Here is a 17,314-nt window from a genome sequence, read left to right on the forward strand (position 1 = left end):
CAGGGCACTGTTTGGACGAAGAGCAGGGGAGTTCTCTCCGGCCACTTCAGCCGTGACTGTGGGAGAGGTGAGTGGGGCGGGCGAGCAAGCACTGGAACTGGAGTTCACCGCAGGCCGTTGCTAAGCCTCCGCTCTCCTCGTGCCTCCCTCTCTCTTAGACGTGGCTCAGTGGGTAGCACTCTCGGCTCTGAGGCAAAAGGTCGTGAGTTCGAGCCCCACTCCAGAGACCTGAGCCCATAATCCAGGCTGGCAGTCCTGTTGCAGCGCTGAGGGAGTGCTGCGCTGTCGGAGGTGCCGTCTTTTGGATGAGATGTTAAACCGAGGCCCCGTCTGCCCCCTCAGGTGGCTGTAAAAGTGCAGGGGAGTTCTCCCCGGTGTCCTGGACCAATATTTACCCCTCAACCAACATCACTAAAAAACAGATTATCTGGTCATTATCATGTTGCTGTTTGTGGGATCTTGCTGTGCGCAAATTGGCTGCCGCGTTTCCTACATTACAACAGTGACTACGCTTCAAAAAGTACTTCATTGTGTAAAGTGTTTTGGGACGTCCTGAGGTTGTGAAAGGCGCTATATAAATGCAAGTCTTCATTTCATTCTATAAATCCAAACCAAAATAATTTTGAGCCAATGGCCATTTTATACAGCCCAGTGAGAAGCAATGCAGAAGTTCTTGTTTACCTTATTTGGAGTGGGAGTATTGGGGTGGGGGGAGGATATTTGGAGTGGGAGTATTGGGGTGGGTGGGGGATATTTGGAGTGGGAGTATTGGGGTGGGTGGGGGATATTTGGAGTGGGAGTATTGGGGTGGGTGGGGGATATTTGGAGTGGGAGTATTGGGGTGGGGGGATATTTGGAGTGGGATTATTGGGGTGGGGGGATATTTGGAGTGGGATTATTGGGGTGGGGGGATATTTGGAGTGGGATTATTGGGGTGGGGGGATATTTGGAGTGGGATTATTGGGGTGGGGGGATATTTGGAGTGGGATTATTGGGGTGGGGGATATTTGGAGTGGGATTATTGGGGTGGGGGGATATTTGGAGTGGGATTATTGGGGTGGGGGATATTTGGAGTGGGATTATTGGGGTGGGGGGATATTTGGAGTGGGATTATTGGGGTGGGGGATATTTGGAGTGGGAGTATTGGGGCGGGGGGATATTTGGAGTGGGATTATTGGGGTGGGGGATATTTGGAGTGGGATTATTGGGGTGGGAGGATATTTGGAGTGGGAGTATTGGGGCGGGGGGATATTTGGAGTGGGAGTATTGGGGCGGGGGGATATTTGGAGTGGGAGTATTGGGGCGGGGGGATATTTGGAGTGGGAGTATTGGGGCGGGGGGATATTTGGAGTGGGAGTATTGGGGTGGGGGGATATTTGGAGTGGGAGTATTGGGGTTGGGGGAGGGAGGAGGATATTTTCTTTAACCTGTTTCTCGATAACCTTTTTTTGACGTGGCCACAATATTAAGCTCGCAGGCACATTGTGTGCCAGAGGGTGACGAGGCCAGGTCAGTATCTGTAATCTCCCACACAGTGAGCTCCTGATTTCGATCATGTTGCTGTCGACAGCAGTTGGACATTTCTCAGCACGTTGAGCTCAAGATTTCAAACCCAGGTGCCAAAATTGTTAAAGTTTCACACAACAAGAAGCAGCTTTTTTTCTGGCTGCCGACTCGGAGTTTGTCGATTATAACCTCACCAGGTCATTTTAACGGGGAGACCAGAGGTTGCCAGAGGCAGTCTGCTCGCACAGAGAGCAGGATTGGATCCAGTCAGAACAAGTCAGTCAGAACTCACTTTCTCCCACTGTTTGTTTTACACAAACTTGAGGTCAAGAGTTAAGATGATTTTAAAAAATGTATTCCTGGACTGTGAGCGTCACTGGCAAGGCCGGCATTTATTGCCCGTCCCTAGTTGCCCCTTGAGAAGGTGGTGGTGAGCTGCCTTCTTGAGCCACTGCAGTCCATGTGGTGAAGGTGCTCCCATTAAATCGTATTTAAGGCGCAGAAACAGGCCATTCGGCCCATCTGGTCGATGCTGGTGCTTATGCTGCACATTAGCCTCCTCTCGCCTTACGTAAGAACATAAGAAATAGGAGCAGGAGTAGGCCATTCGGCCCTTCGAGCCTGCTCCACCATTCAATCAGATCATGGCTGATCTTCGACCTCAACTCTACTTTCCCGCCCGATCCCCATGTCCCTTGATTCCACTAGAGTCCAAAAATCTATCGATCTCAGTCTTGAATATATTCAAAGACTGAGCATCCACAGCCCTCTGGGGTAGAGAATTCCAAAGATTCACAACCCCTTGAGTGAAGAAATTCCTCCTCGTCTCAGTCTTAAATGGCCGATCCCTTATCCTGCGACGATGTCCCCCTCGTTCTAGACTTTCTAGCCATGGGAAACAATCTCTCAGCATCTACCCTGTAATGATCTTATAATAATCTACATCATGATCTTCTATGTTTCAATGAGATCACCTCTCATTCTTCTAAACTCCATTGAGTATAGGCCCGTTCTACCAACCTCATTTCACCCTATCAACATATTCCTTTCTCCCTCATGTACTTTTCTAGTTTCCCCCTTAAATACATCTCTGTTATTCGCCTCAACTACTCCTTGTGGTAGCAAGTTCCACATTCCAAAAAGTTGATGTTAGGTCAGGAATTCCAGGATTTTGACCCAGCGATGATGAAGGAACGGCCGATATATATGTCCCACGTCAGGATGGTGTGTGACATGGAGGGGAACTTGGAGATGACGGCGTTCCCACACATTGCTGCTCTTGTCCTTCTCGGTGGTCGAGGTCACGGGTTTGGGAAGTGTTGTTGAAGTGACCGTGGCGAGTTGCTGCAGGGCATCCTGTAAGTTGGTACACAGTGTGCCGGTGAGGGAGGGAGGGAGGGAATGTTGAGTCCAGTGACGGGGGCACTGATCAAACAAATGCTCTGCACTGAGTGGAGTCGAGCCTCTTGAGTATTGTTGAGGCTGCACCCATCCAGGTGGATAATGAGTATTCCGTTACACCCGAAAGTTGAGTCCTTCAGAAAGTAAATAGAAATTACAGCACAGAAACAGGCCATTCGGCCCAACTGGTCTATGCCGGTGTTTATGCTCCACACCAGCCTCCTCCCTCCCTATTTCATCTCACCCTATCAGCATATCCTTCTATTCCTTTCTCCCTCATGTGTTTATCCAGCTTCCCCTTAAATGTATCTACACTATTCACCTCAACTACTCCTTGTGGGAGCGAGTTCCACATTCTCACCACTCTCTGGGTAAAGAAGTTTCTCCTGAATTCCCAATTGGATTTATTAGTGACTATCTTATATTTATGGCCCCTAGTTCTGGTCTCCCCCACAAGTGGAAACATCTTCTCTCTGTCTACCCAATTGAACTGCTTTCATAATTTTAACGACCTCCATCAGGTCACCCCACAGACTTCTCTTTTCTAGAGAAAAGAGCCCCAGCCTGTTCAGCCTTTCTTGATCGTTATAACCTCTTAGTTCTGATATCATCCTAGTAAATCTTTTTTGCACCTTCTCCAGTGCCTCTACATTGTTTTTATAATATGGAGACTAGAACTGAGCTCAGTACGCCCAGTGTGGTCTAACCAAGGTTCGATACAAGCTTAACAGAACCTCTCTTGTCTTATGAGGCTCTCTTCGTGGAGAGGCTTTGACAGGTCATGAGATGAGCTACTCGTTGTAAAGTTACCAGCTCCTGCCCTGCTCTTGTAGCCACAGTGTTGATGTGACTGGTCCAGTTCAGCTTCCGGCCAATGGTGACCTTCAGGATGTTGATGGTGGGGGACTCGGTGATGGTGACACTGAAGGTCAGCGGGAAATGGTTGGGCCTTTTCTTATTGGCGATGGTCATTATTTGGCACTTATGTTACTTGTCACTTGTCAGCCCACGTATGGATGTTGTCCAGGTCTTGCTATAGATTGGCATGGGCTGCTTCATTATTGGAGGCGCTGTGAATGGAGTTGAACACTGTGGAATCATGCGAAAAAAGTGAAAGCCACTTTAGAAACACACTTCTTCCTCTTTCTTTTTAGCCTCCGGCATAAACAGGTGCTGAGAAAGAAAGAAAGCACTTACATTTCTATAGCGCCTTTCACAACCTCAGGACGTCCCAAAGTACCTTTACAACCAATGAAGTACTTTTGAAGTGTAGTCACTGTTGTAATGTAGGAGAAGTGGCAGCCAATTTATGCACAGTAAGATCCCACAAACAGCAATGTGATAAATGACCAGATAATCTGTTTTAGGTGTAGGTTGAGGGATAAATATTGGGCCAGGGCACCGGGAAGAACTCCTCTGCTTGTCTTCAAAATAACGCCTTGGGATCTTTTACGTCCACCGGAGAGGGCAGACGGGGCCTCGGTTTAACCAAGCCATAATGTTACTACACCTGTACCTCAGAACTGATTGTTTTGCTTCCCTTTCGCCAATAGACAACCAGCTTCTGGAGAAATCCAACATGGTTCAACTTTGGAGGGACAATTGTGACCCCCACTTGCTCTCAGCTCCCAGGTAACATGGAATTTCTTTCTTAACCAAGATGTATGATGATTAAAGGTTGAAATTCACCGCGGCCTTCGTAGTGATGTTTTCTCCACACCAAGGTAACTTGCCCTTCTTCCAACTTGTGATGCCAAGTTGGCTCCAAATTCTGGAGACGTTAGGAAGGTATAGAATCATAGAATCATAGAAGTTACAACATGGAAACAGGCCCTTCGGCCCAACATGTCCATGTCGCCCAGTTTATACCACTAAGCTAGTCCCAATTGCCTGCACTTGGCCCATATCCCTCGATACCCATCTTCCCCATGTAACTGTCCAAATGCTTTTTAAAAGACAAAATTGTACCCGCCTCTACTACTGCCTCTGGCAGCTCGTTCCAGACACTCACCACCCTTTGAGTGAAAAAATTGCCCCTCTGGATCCTTTTGTATCTCTCCCCTCTCACCTTAAATCTGTGCCCCCTCGTTATAGACTCCCCTACCTTTGGGAAAAGATTTTGACTATCGACCTTATCTATGCCCCTCATTATTTTATAGACTTCTATAAGATCACCCCTTAACCTCCTACTCTCCAGGGAAAAAAGTCCCAGTCTGTCTAACCTCTCCCTGTAAGTCAAACCATCAAGTCCCGGTAGCATCCTAGTAAATCTTTTCTGCACTCTTTCTAGTTTAATAATATCCTTTCTATAATAGGGTGACCAGAACTGTACACAGTACTCCAAGTGTGGCCTCACCAATGCCCTGTACAACTTCAACAAGACATCCCAACTCCTGCATTCAATGTTCTGACCAATGAAACCAAGCATGCTGAATGCCTTCTTCACCACCCTATCCACCTGTGACTCCACTTTCAAGGAGCTATGAATCTGTACTCCTAGATCTCTTTGTTCTATAACTCTCCCCAACGCCCTACCATTAACGGAGTAGGTCCTGGCCCGATTCGATCTACCAAAATGCATCACCTCACATTTATCTAAATTAAACTCCATCTGCCATTCATCGGCCCACTGGCCCAATTTATCAAGATCCCGTTGCAATCCTAGATAACCTTCTTCACTGTCCACAATGCCACCAATCTTGGTGTCATCTGCAAACTTACTAACCATGCCTCCTAAATTCTCATCCAAATCATTAATATAAATAACAAATAACAGCGGACCCAGCACCGATCCCTGAGGCACACCGCTGGACACAGGCATCCAGTTTGAAAAACAACCCTCGACAACCACCCTCTGTCTTCTGTCGTCAAGCCAATTTTGTATCCAATTGGCTACCTCACCTTGGATCCCATGAGATTTAACCTTATGTAACAACCTACCATGCGGTACCTTGTCAAATGCTTTGCTGAAGTCCATGTAGACCACGTCTACTGCACAGCCCTCATCTATCTTCTTGGTTACCCCTTCAAAAAACTCAATCAAATTCGTGAGACATGATTTTCCTCTCACAAAACCATGCTGACTGTTCCTAATTAGTCCCTGCCTCTCCAAATGCCTGTAGATCCTGTCCCTCAGAATACCCTCTAACAACTTACCCACTACAGATGTCAGGCTCACTGGTCTGTAGTTCCCAGGCTTTTCCCTGCCGCCCTTCTTAAACAAAGGCACAACATTTGCTACCCTCCAATCTTCAGGCACCTCACCTGTAGCGGTGGATGATTCAAATATCTCTGCTAGGGGACCCGCAATTTCCTCCCTAACCTCCCTAAGGTAGGGACAGGAGATGGCCATTTAGCCCCTCGAGACTCTTCCGCCGTTCATTGAGATCATGGCTGATCTGTGGCTTAATTCCATCTACCTGCCTTGGTTCCTTAACCCTTAATTCTGGGCACCGCACTTTAGGAAGGATGTCAAGGCCTTGGAGAGGGTTCAGAGGAGATTTACTAGAATGGTACCAGGGATGAGGGACTTCAGTTATGTGGAGAGACTGGAGAAGCTGGGATTGTTCTCCTTAGAGCAGAGAAGGTTAAGAGGAGATTTTATAGAGGTGTCCAAAATCATGAGGGGTTTTGATAAAGTAAATAAGGAGAAACTGTTTCCAGTGGCAGAAGAGTCAGTAACCAGAGAACACAGATTTAAGGTAATTGGCAAAAAAAACAGAAGTGAGATGAGGAAAATAGTTTTTTAACGCAGTGACTTGTTATGATCTGGAATTCACTGCCTGAAAGGGCGGTGGAAGCAGATTCAATAATAACTTTCAAAAGGAGAATTGGATAAATACTTGAAGGGGAAAATTAATAGGGCTATGGGGAAAGAGCAGGGGGAGTGGGACTAATTGGATAGCTCTTTCAAAGAGCCGGCACAGGCACGATGGGCTGAATGGTCGTCTTCTGTGCCGTATCATTCTATGATTCATGATTAATACCCTTGCTTAATAAAAATCTAACAATCCCAGTTTTGAAATTTTCAATTGACCCCCGGCCTCAACAGCTTTTTGGGGGAGAGAGTTCCAGATTTCCACTCCCCTTTGTGTGAAGAAGTGCTTCCTGACATCACCCCTGAACGGCCTGGCTCTAATTTTAAGGTTCTGCCCCCTTGTTCTGGACTTTGAGGAAGTAATGGGCAGGGTGGATAAAGGGGAACCAATGGATGCAGTATATTTGGATTTGCAAAAGGCATTCGATAAGGTGCCACATAAAAGATTACTGAACAAGATAAGAGCTCATGGTGTTGGGGGTAATATACTGGCATGGATAGAGGATTGGCTAACTCACAGAAAACAAAGAGTCGGGATAAAAGGGTCATTTTCAAAATGGCAATCTGTAACTAGTGGGGTGCCGCAGGGATCAGTGCTGGGGCCTCAACTATTTACAATATATATCAATGACTTGGATGAAGGAACAGAGTGTCTTGTGGTCAAATTTGTTGATGATACAAAGATAGGTGGAAAAGCAAGTTGTGATGAGGACACAAAGTGTCTGCAAAGGAATATCGACAGGTTAAGCGAATGGGCAAAAATTTGGCAGATGGAATATGATAGGGGAGAGTGTACGTGGGCTGTGGGAGGGGATTAAATGGGTGGGGAGAGTCCATGATAGGGGAGTGTGTACATGGGCTGTGGGAGGGGATTAAATGGGTGGGGAGAGTCTGTGATAGGGGAGAGTGTTCATGGGCTGTGGGGGAGATTAAATGGGTGGGGAGAGTCCGTGATAGGGGAGTGTGTACATGGGCTCTGGGGGGAGATTAAATAGGTGGGGAGAGTCCATGGGGGTGATTTTAACCCCCAAGAACGGGTGGGCTGGGGGTGGGTGGGAGTTGAAAATAGTAGTTTTTTGGGTCACGACAGCAACCCGGCTTTATTTCCGGGTTTAACGTCGGTGGGTAAAAGTACAGGTTTCCCACTGGGAACGCAAAGTCCGAAAATTTTGCAGTTGCAACCCCAAAAAACAACTATTTTCAACTCCCACCCGCCCCCAACCCATCCGTTCCCGTGGGTTAAAATCACCCTCCATGATAGGGGAGAGTGTACACGGGCTGTGGAAGGAGATTAAACAGACTGTGAAAGTCAGCAGGCTATTTGACTGTGTTGGAGGGATGGGTAAAAGACGAGGTCACAGTTCTGTCCCCGCCCAGTCTTTGCACTGTTGTCCCAGTTGGGTTAATTAGTTAATGATAAAGTGCGAGAACCCAGACTCAGTTTTTCCCCTCCCTATCCCAGGGGCTTTGGTGCCAATTAATACGCTCCCACTGCCATGGTGGGTGAGATTAGCTTATTCAATATATGAAACTGGACACCTCCTGGTCTCTGTGGCCTATTACTAGATCAGGTGGTGCCTTTACTGTGCTGGCTCTCGGGCAGCGAAGATTGGTTTGATTGTTGGGTTTGTGACTGTCTTGTGCATAGAAGCAAAAACAAAGTCTCTTCATTTTGGTTTATCTCTCTGCTACTGTCCTCCCTCTCTCTCTCTCTCTCTCTCTCTCTCTCACACCCACTGTTCTTCTGTCCTTCTCCTCAATGTCTGTTTTTCTCTCTTATTCCTGTTTTTTCACTCACCCTCTGTATTTTTGGGTTTTCTCTCTCCTCTACACCACCTGTGTTTCTCATGCTCTCTCTCACCTCTTTCTCCATTCCTCTCCCCCTCCTATTCCCCCCCCCCCCGAGCTTTTGTCTCTCCCCATTCTTCAGTTCTCTCTTTCTTCCCTTTACTTTCATCTCTCTCCACTCCCCACATTTTCCTCTCTCTTTCCCGTTGCTCACCATCACTCTTTCTTTCACTGTGTTTCTCAGCTTTTCTCTTTTTCTCCATAATTTCTTTTTTCTCTTTCCCTCTCTCCTTTTCCTCTCTTTTTGTTGCTGTCCCGCTATTTTTCACTCTCTTTCTCCCTCCCACCCCCTCTCTCCCCCCTCCGTCCCTCCCTCTCTCTCTTCATCTTTCATTTTCTCCCTCTCTTCATCTCTTTCTCTCTCTACCCCTTTGCTCTCTATCTTTTTCTGATCTCTTTCTCCCTTTTTTTTTTGGTACTTTGGCCGTGGTTTTGGTCTCTCTCTATACTCATACACGGGATGGAGATGCCATTTGTTGAGACCGTGGGGAGTAACGGGAGGAGCTGGGGAGGGGGGGAGCGCAGAAGGTTAAACAAAAATGGGGAGCGAGCCGACTGTGCCAAAGCAGAAGCAAAATACTGCGGCTGCTGGAAATCTGAAATAAAACCAGAAAATGCTGGAGAAGCTCAGCAAGTGAGGCAGCGTCTGTGGAGAGAGAAAGGGTTAACTGCCCCGATATTACCAGGGAGGTGGGATGGCAGCGGGGGTCGGGGGGGGGCGACTGGGCGCGTGGGTAACCCGCCCCGTGAAATTGGTCCGTTCCCCACGCGATCGCGGGTAAATTGACGGCAGTTACCGTGGCTTCCGGGTTTCCTGTCGTCAACCTGCGCAGCGGGCGGACTGCGCACCCGCATCACAGGCTGTCAGCTGGAGGAGCCCTATTTAAAGGGGCAGTCCCCCAATGCTGCTCCTGGAGCAAACACCCGAAATGGAGCAGACCGGGGGAAAGGCTGCCCCCAGATTTACCGATGCCTCACTCCAGGTCCTACTGGATGGAGTGAGGAGGAGGAGGGAGATATTCTACCTGGTGGACGGGAGGAAGTGGCCTGTCTCTGCCACCAAGAAGGCCTGGCTCGAGGTGGCAGAGGAGGTCACCAGCAGCAGCAACGTCTCCCACACCTGGATCCAGTGCAGGAAGTGCTTCAATGACCTAACCAGGTCAGCCAAAGTGAGTACACTTACTCATTCTCCTACACTCTGTCTTCCACATCACTGCCCCCACCCCACATCTCCTTCTGCACTGCCAACACTACTCTATCGCATCACTCCTCACACCCACTCAAAGCTCATCCTCAACTTACCCTGCACTTACTCACCTCCCCAGTACTCATCCCACCACTACCACTCAACCCAATCCTCATACAATGTCATGGCTCTGCCTCATACTCACCCTCTGATGTATCTCTTTCACGGTCAGCCTCACCCAAACCAATGCATTCAGTGGTTGGCCACGTCACCATCCCTCACTCACATCTCTCTACTTTCTCCCCTTATAGGAGGAGAGAGCCCAGAATACGTGGGAGAGGGTGAAGACCGGAGGGGGCCGCAACATCTGGTCGTCCTCACGGACACGGAGCAGGAGGCTCTGGAACTAAGCCGCACCCTCGAGTGCCTGTCCGTCAGGGACGCTGAGACTGGCACCCGACAAACATCTGGTGACAGAACTTTAACATTCAGCACTCACAATAGCAAATGATGTTAACATGCCTTGCCATCTTCAGCACCTCAACATCTGTCATCGTGCTTAATATTGCCTTCCGTTCTCTTACAGGGCCTTCAGCGACCGCCGTGACGGCGGAGGGCGATTCCTCAGAGGACCTGCCGGCCTCTGAGGGTGCACCGTCACATCTGAGCGAGCCATCCACCAGCGCAGATACACACACCTCGGTGGGTCCCCGTCCTCAGTTAGTTGGGGTTGCACATAGTGAGTCACCGCACACATGAGCACGAGCAGACACTGGTGGCAGGGGCAGCTGTGGAGAGTCCGTGTCGGTGGGAGCACTCCTCTCCAGGCTCTGCTCAGCTGGACACAGATGCTGAATCCTGGGGGCCATCCTTTAAAAGGAGAATGATCGAGGGGCAGTAGCATATTTGCGAGGTGCTGGAACAGGTGCCACGCGCACTCTCCACAATCGGGCAGAGGATGGAGGAGTCCAACTCCTGCATGAGTGGAATGGTGGCACAGGTACAGGAGGGAATCTCTGAGATACTGTTACAGAGACATGAAGGCATCTCTTGAGATAGTGTCGCGGGTAAGTGCAGGAATGTCTGCGATGGAGGGAAGGCTAGCCTCCATCGAGCTTCAAGCACGGCTCACCAATGAGTCCGTTGAGGCCCTGACAACGGCCCCTCGGACTCAGGGTGAGCAACTATCTGCCGCCTTAAACAGGCAGGCAGATACACTAGCACTGGCCTTACAAGGCTTCACATGTGTCCTCCAAACTGTCGTCCAGCAGGGTGGTAGTAGTGATGTGGGCCTGGCCCAGGGGAGGGAAGATGGCAAAAGGGGACATGGAAGTGGGGACGCCACTCAAAGCGCCCCCACGTCTCACCCGTTGCCCCCCTCTCAACCAGTACCCGCAATGCTGCCTCCTCTCCAGGTGGCTGAGTCTGCCCCTGCACAGGTGCAGGTGGAGCAGTCTTTGGAGGGGCCCTCACGGGCACCGAAACCCAGAGAGCGTAGGCCCAAAGCATCTCATCGGTCAGGGCATGAACAAGAGCAACCTGCCACTACCTCTGCTGCAGCCACAGGGGAAGCACCATGTAGGAGTATTCGGAAGCGAAAGGCAAAGGTTTTGTGAGCACAAAGGGGATGCACAAGGGTGTTTGACGGTTTGTCATGTTTTTTTATTTATATTTGATTTTTGTTAATGGCACATTAAATAATAATATTGTCAACACTACTGTCACGTCTTGCCCATTCTTGACTGGCTTGTGTAATAAGTTCGTTTCATGAGGTTCACCATGAACACCCACACTTGATGCCACCCATTGGGTCACCCTACAGTGGGTGTATGTGTAGTTGCACGACTGTTTTGTGCAGGTGCCTGTGGTGCAGCACTGTGTTGTGGAGCTCCACGTGGCGGAGGTGGACGGCGTGCCTGGCAAGGCTGGTGATGTTGTTCGTCCTCGGATGAAGTGATGAACGCAGTTATGGCGCTCCCCCATCCTGACGGTGTGAGTTTGAGGGGTCCGCAAAGTAGGTAAATGTGTTTGCACAGCAGAGTTTAGGGTATAAATTAATAATTTTGAGTGGAAAGAAAAAGGTGTTGCAGCCAAAACTTTGTCTGAAGTGACAGAGTGTCCCTGCTGCAATAAATTACGTTTTCTCCCCACCTGTCAAATAATCCTTTGCCTCTCTCACCAGCTGCTGGCTGAAACACGTCTGCTCCAACAGGGAGTGTTTCCCACAGCACAGGAAACACGCTGAGGATCCTTCAAAATTTCACCTCTGCCAAAATCTCCACTCAATGAGGTCTCTCAAGTACCTCAACTATCTGACTAACTATCTAAAGCAGCATCCCGCCGGCTTTAATTGTCGGTGGGAGTTCCGCATTCGGGAGCTGCGCGCGCACCTGAACACGTCACTGGGAAACCCGGAAGTCAGCGGGTTGGAGCCGGGCTCCGAACCCGCTCCGGGATTCCGCCGTTTTAGGAGCCCCCCCGCCTCCAACTCACCCGCTCGGCCATCCGAAAATCAGCCCCAATGTTTCAGTTTGAGGACCTTTCGTCAGAACTGGAAGATGTTGAAAGAGTTAAAGTTTTTGAGCAAGTACAGAGGCAGGGAAAGGGGAGGGGGAGGAAAGAACAAAAGGGGAAGGTCTGTGATAGGGTGGAGGGCACGAGTGATTAAATGACAAAAGGGATGATGGTGCGAGGCAAGGAGGGCGGTAATGGGACGGGTTAAGAAACAAAAGATTGGTCAGGAGTAGCTGTAAATGGCAGCAGCAGAACCATTACCAGCACTGGCTGACTGAGAAAAATGGGAGCAGTGGTTCTGATCTGAAGTTATTGAAATCAGTGTTGAGTCCGGAAGGTTGTAAAGTGTCTAATCGAAAGATGAGGTGCTGATCCTCGAGCTTACATTGAGCTTCATTGGAACAGTGCAAGAGGCCGAGGTCAGAGTGGGAGTGGGAATTAAAATGGCAAGTGACCGGCAGGTCAGGGTCACACTTGCGGACAGAGCGGAGGTGTTCAACAAAGCGATCGCCCAGTCTGTGTTTGGTCTCCCCAATGTAGAGGAGACCGCATTGTGAGCAGGGATACAGGATAATAAACTGAAAGAAGTACAAGTTACACCAGGAAGGAGTGTTTGGGGTCCAGGACGGTGGGAAGGGAGGAGGTGAAGGGGCAGGTGTTGCATCTCCTGCGCTCGCACGGGAAGGTGCCGTGGGGAGGAGGCCCGGTGTTGGGGGTGATGGAAGAGTGGACCAGGGTGTCGCGGAGGGAACAGTCCCTTTGGAATGCTGAAAGGGGAGGGGGGGGGGGGGGGGAGATGTGATTGGTAGTGGGATCGCGCTGGAGGTGGCGGAAATGGCGGATTATGTTGAATGTGGAGGCTGGTGGGGTGGAAGGTGAGGAGAAGGGGGAACCTATCATGGTTCTGGGAGGGAAGGGAGGGGGTGAGGGCAGAAGTGCGGGAAACAGGATGGACACGGTCGAGGGCCCTGTCAACTGCAGTGGAGGGGAATCCTCGGTTGAGGAAAAAGGAAGATATATCGGAAGCACTGGTATGGAAGGTGGAATCGTCAGAATAGATGTGATGGAGAAGGGAATGGAGTCCTTACAGGAAGTGGGATGTGAGGAAGTGTAATCAAGGTAGCTGTGGGAGTCGGTGGGCTTATAATAAATATTGGTTGACAGTCTATCCCCAGAAATGGAGATAGAGAAGTCGAGGAAGGGAAGAGTTGGAGATGGACCATGTGAAGGTGAGGGAAGGGTGGAAATTGGAAGCAAAGTTTTTGAAACTTTTCAGTTTGGGGTGAGAGCAGGAAGCATCAGTGCACCGGGAAAAGAGGTGAGGGAGGGGACCTGAGTAGGACTGGAACAAAGAATGTTCCATGTAACCCATAAAAAGGCAGGCATAGCTGGGACCCATACGGGTTCCCATAGCGACACCTTTTCTTTGGAGGAAGTGAGTGGAGTCAAAGGAGAAGTTGTTCAACGTAAGAAAAAGTTCAGCCAGACGGAGGAGGGTGATGGTGGATAGGGACTGGTTGGGCCTCTGTTCAAGGAAGAAGCAGAGGGCCCGCAGGCTGTCCTCGTGGGGGATGGAGGTGTAGACGGACTGGACGTCCAGGGTGAAAAGGGGACGGTTACAGCCGGGGAACTGGAAACTGTTAAAAGTGGCGGAGGGTGTCAGAAGGGTCGCAGGTGTAGGTCGGAAGAGACTGGACAAGGGGAGGGGAAAAATACAGTCGCGATAGGAGGAAATAAGTTCCGTGGGGCAAGAACAGGCTGAAACGATGGGTCTCCCGGGGCAGCCCTGTTTGTGGATCTGGGGAAGGAGGTAGAAGCAGGGCTGTGAGGGGCTGGGGGTCTATGAGGTTGGAGGGAAGATCTCCAGAGGAGATGAGGTCAGTGATGGTCTGGGAAGCGATGTCTTGATGTTCGGCGGTGGGGGTCGTGGTCCAGGGGGGAGGGAGGAATGATGTGGAGATGCCGGTGATGGACTGGGGTTGACAAATGGGGGGGGGGGAGGTAGGAGGAGGTGTCGGAGGGTTGGCGTTCAGCCTCCCGCAAACAACAACAGCACCGCCCTTGTCAGCAGGTTTAATGACAATGTCAGGATTGGACCTGAGAGAACGGATTGCTGCGAGTTAAACTGGTGGTAAAGCCGGGATTTAGTCACCCAATGCCAGGCAGCGGTCGCACCAGTGATCTCACATGTTGTTTTGTCTGGTTGTTTCCCAGTCCGCCTCCTGAACCCGAGAATGTGGCAAAATTACAGATTAAACACCAAGAAAAACTGACAAAGCTGCATCAAGCAAACGGGGAGGTGAGTATTTATCACAGGTTAATCTTTCCCTCGCTCGCACTCACTCGCTCGCTGCCTCGCTCGCCCTCTCGCTACATAAGACCATAGAGATATTGAGTAAGATGAAATGGAAAAAAGGGCCATATGACAGATGTCAGGCTGATAACACAAGTGAGGACCAGGCTGGAATATAGAAAGTTCAGAGGGGAAGTGAAAAAGGAAATAAGAGGGGCAGAGAGAGAGTATGAGAATAGACTGGCGACCAACATAAAAGGGAATCCAAAAGTCTTCTACAGGCATGTAAACAGTAAACGGGTAGTAAGAGGAGGGGTGGGGCCGATTAGGGACCATAAAGGAGATCTACACATGGAGGCAGAGGCCGAGGTACTAAATGAGGACTTTGCATCTGTCTTTACCAAGGAAGAAGATGCTGCCAGAGTCTCAGTAAAGGAAGATATAGTTGAGATACTGGATGGGCTAAAAATTGATAAAGAGGAGGTACTGGAAAGTCTAGCTGTACTTAAAGTAGACAAGTTACCCGGTTTCGGATGGGATGCATCCTAGTTGCTGAGGGAAGTAAGGGTGGAAATTGCGGAGGTACTGGCCATAATCTTCCAAACATCTGTAGATACAGGGGTGGTGCCAGAGGACTGGAGAATTGCAAGTGCTCAAAAAAGGGTGTAAGGATAAACCCAGCAACTACAGGCCAGTCAGTTTAACCTCAGTGGTGGGGAAACTTTTAGAAACGATAATCCGGGACAGAATTAACAGTCACTTGGACGGGTGTGGATTGATTAGGGAAAGCCAGCACGGATTTGTTAAAGGCAAATCGTGTTAAACTAACCTGATAGAGTTTTTTGATGATGTAACAGAGAGGGTCGATGAGGGCAATGCAGTTGATGTGGTGTATATGGACTATCAAAAGGCGTTTACAGTAGCAACATGGATACAGAATTGGTCAAATGACAGGAAACAGAGAGTAGTGGTAAACAGTTGGTTTTTGGACCGGAGGGAGGTGTACAGTGGTGTTCCCCAGGGGTTGGTGCTGGGACCACTGCTTTTCTTGACGTATATTAATGACTTGGACTTGGGTGTACAGGGCACAATTTCAAATGTGCAGATGACACAAAACTTGGAAGTGTAGTAAACAGTGAGGAGGATAGTGATAGACTTCAAGAGGATATAGACAGGCTGGTGGAATGGGCAGACACGTGGCAGATGAAATTTAATTGCAGAAAATTCAAGGTGACACATTTTGGTAGGAAGAACAAGGAGAGGCAATATAAACTAGAGGGCACAACTCTAAAAGGGGTACAGGAAACAGAGAGATCTGGGGGTATATGTTCACAAATTGTTGAAGGTGGCAGGGCAGGTTGAGAAGTGGGTTAAAAAAAGCATACGGGATCCTGAGCTTTATAAATAGAGGCATAGAGTACAAAAAGTAAGGAAGTCATGATGAACCTGTATAAAACATTAGTTCGGCCACAACTGGAGTATTGTGTCCAGTTCTGGGCACTGCACTTTAGGAAGGATGTGAAGGCCTGAGAGAGGGTGCAGAGGAGATTTACATAGAATGATTCTAGGGATGAGGACTTCAGTTACGTGGATAGACTGGAGAAGCTGGATTGTTTTCCTTGGAACAGGAGACGGTTTGAGAGGAGATTTGATAGAGGTATTCAAAATCATGAAGGTTCTGGACAGAGTAGATAGAGAGAAACTGTTCCCATTGGCGGAAGAGTCAAGAACCAGAGGACTTAGATTTAAGGTGATTGGCAAAAGAACCAAAGGTGACATGAGGAAAAACTTTTTTAGCACAGCGAGTGGTAAGGATCTGGAATGCACTGCACGAGGGGGTGATGGAGGCAGATTCAGTCATGGCCTTCAAAAGGGAACTGGATAAGTACTTGTAAGGAAAAATGTGCAGGCTACGGGGATAGGGCGGGGGGAGTGGGAGTAGCTGGATTGCTCTTGCAGAGAGCCAGCGTGCACTTGATGGGCCGAATGGCCTCCTTCCATGCTGTAACCTTTCTATGATTCTACGGGGAGGTGGTAGGTTCATACTGAGGAAGACTGCGACAAAATACAGGAACAAAATATATAACCCCACCTTGCAGAATGGGCATTGTAATTGGCAAATGAACTTCAATATAGATAAGTGTGAGGTGGTGCATTTTAGTAGGAAGAATAAGGAGGCCACATACTGCTTGGATAATAAGAGTCTAAATGGGGAGAGGAACAAAGGCATCTAGGGGTAACAGATACACAAATCACTAAAAGTAGCAACGCAGGTTAATAAGGCCATATAAAAGCAAAGCAAAGCAAGCATTGGGGTTCATTTCTGGAGGGATAGAATTGAAAAGCAGAAGTTATGTTAAACTTGTATAGAACCTTGGTTAGACCACACTTGGAGTACAGTGCACAGTCCTGGTCTCCATATTATGAAAAGGATATAGAGGCATTGGAGAAGGTGCAAAAAAGATTTACTAGGATGATACCAGAACTGAGAGGTTATAACTATCAGGAAAAATTGAACAGGCTGGGGCTCTTTTCTCCAGAAAAAAGACTGTGGGGTGACCTGATGGAGGCCTTTAAAACTATGAAAGTGTTTGATAGGGTAGACGTAGAGACGCTATTTCCACTTGTGGGGAGACAAGAAACTAGGGGCAATAATATAAGATAGTCACCAATAAATCCCAGACTAGGCGAATTCAGGAGAAACTTCTGTTCCCACGAGAGTGGTGAGAATGTGGAACTCGCTCCCACA

At 49.0% G+C, this 17,314-nt stretch overlaps 1 protein-coding gene across 1 annotated transcript in view; it reads left to right on the top strand.

Moving 5' to 3' along the window:
* LOC137322632 (protein Atg16l2) overlaps positions 1 to 17,314 on the top strand; it is a 60,528-nt gene that overhangs the window by 1,597 nt on the left and 41,617 nt on the right. The window contains exons 2-3 of the mRNA XM_067985539.1: positions 4,461 to 4,539; positions 14,487 to 14,588. Coding sequence (XP_067841640.1) covers positions 4,461 to 4,539; positions 14,487 to 14,588 — 181 coding nt within the window. The remainder of the gene's footprint in view (positions 1 to 4,460; positions 4,540 to 14,486; positions 14,589 to 17,314) is intronic.

This window comes from Heptranchias perlo, chromosome 6 (genome assembly GCF_035084215.1).
Source record: "Heptranchias perlo isolate sHepPer1 chromosome 6, sHepPer1.hap1, whole genome shotgun sequence".
In the NCBI taxonomy this organism is placed as follows: Eukaryota; Metazoa; Chordata; class Chondrichthyes; order Hexanchiformes; family Hexanchidae; genus Heptranchias; species Heptranchias perlo.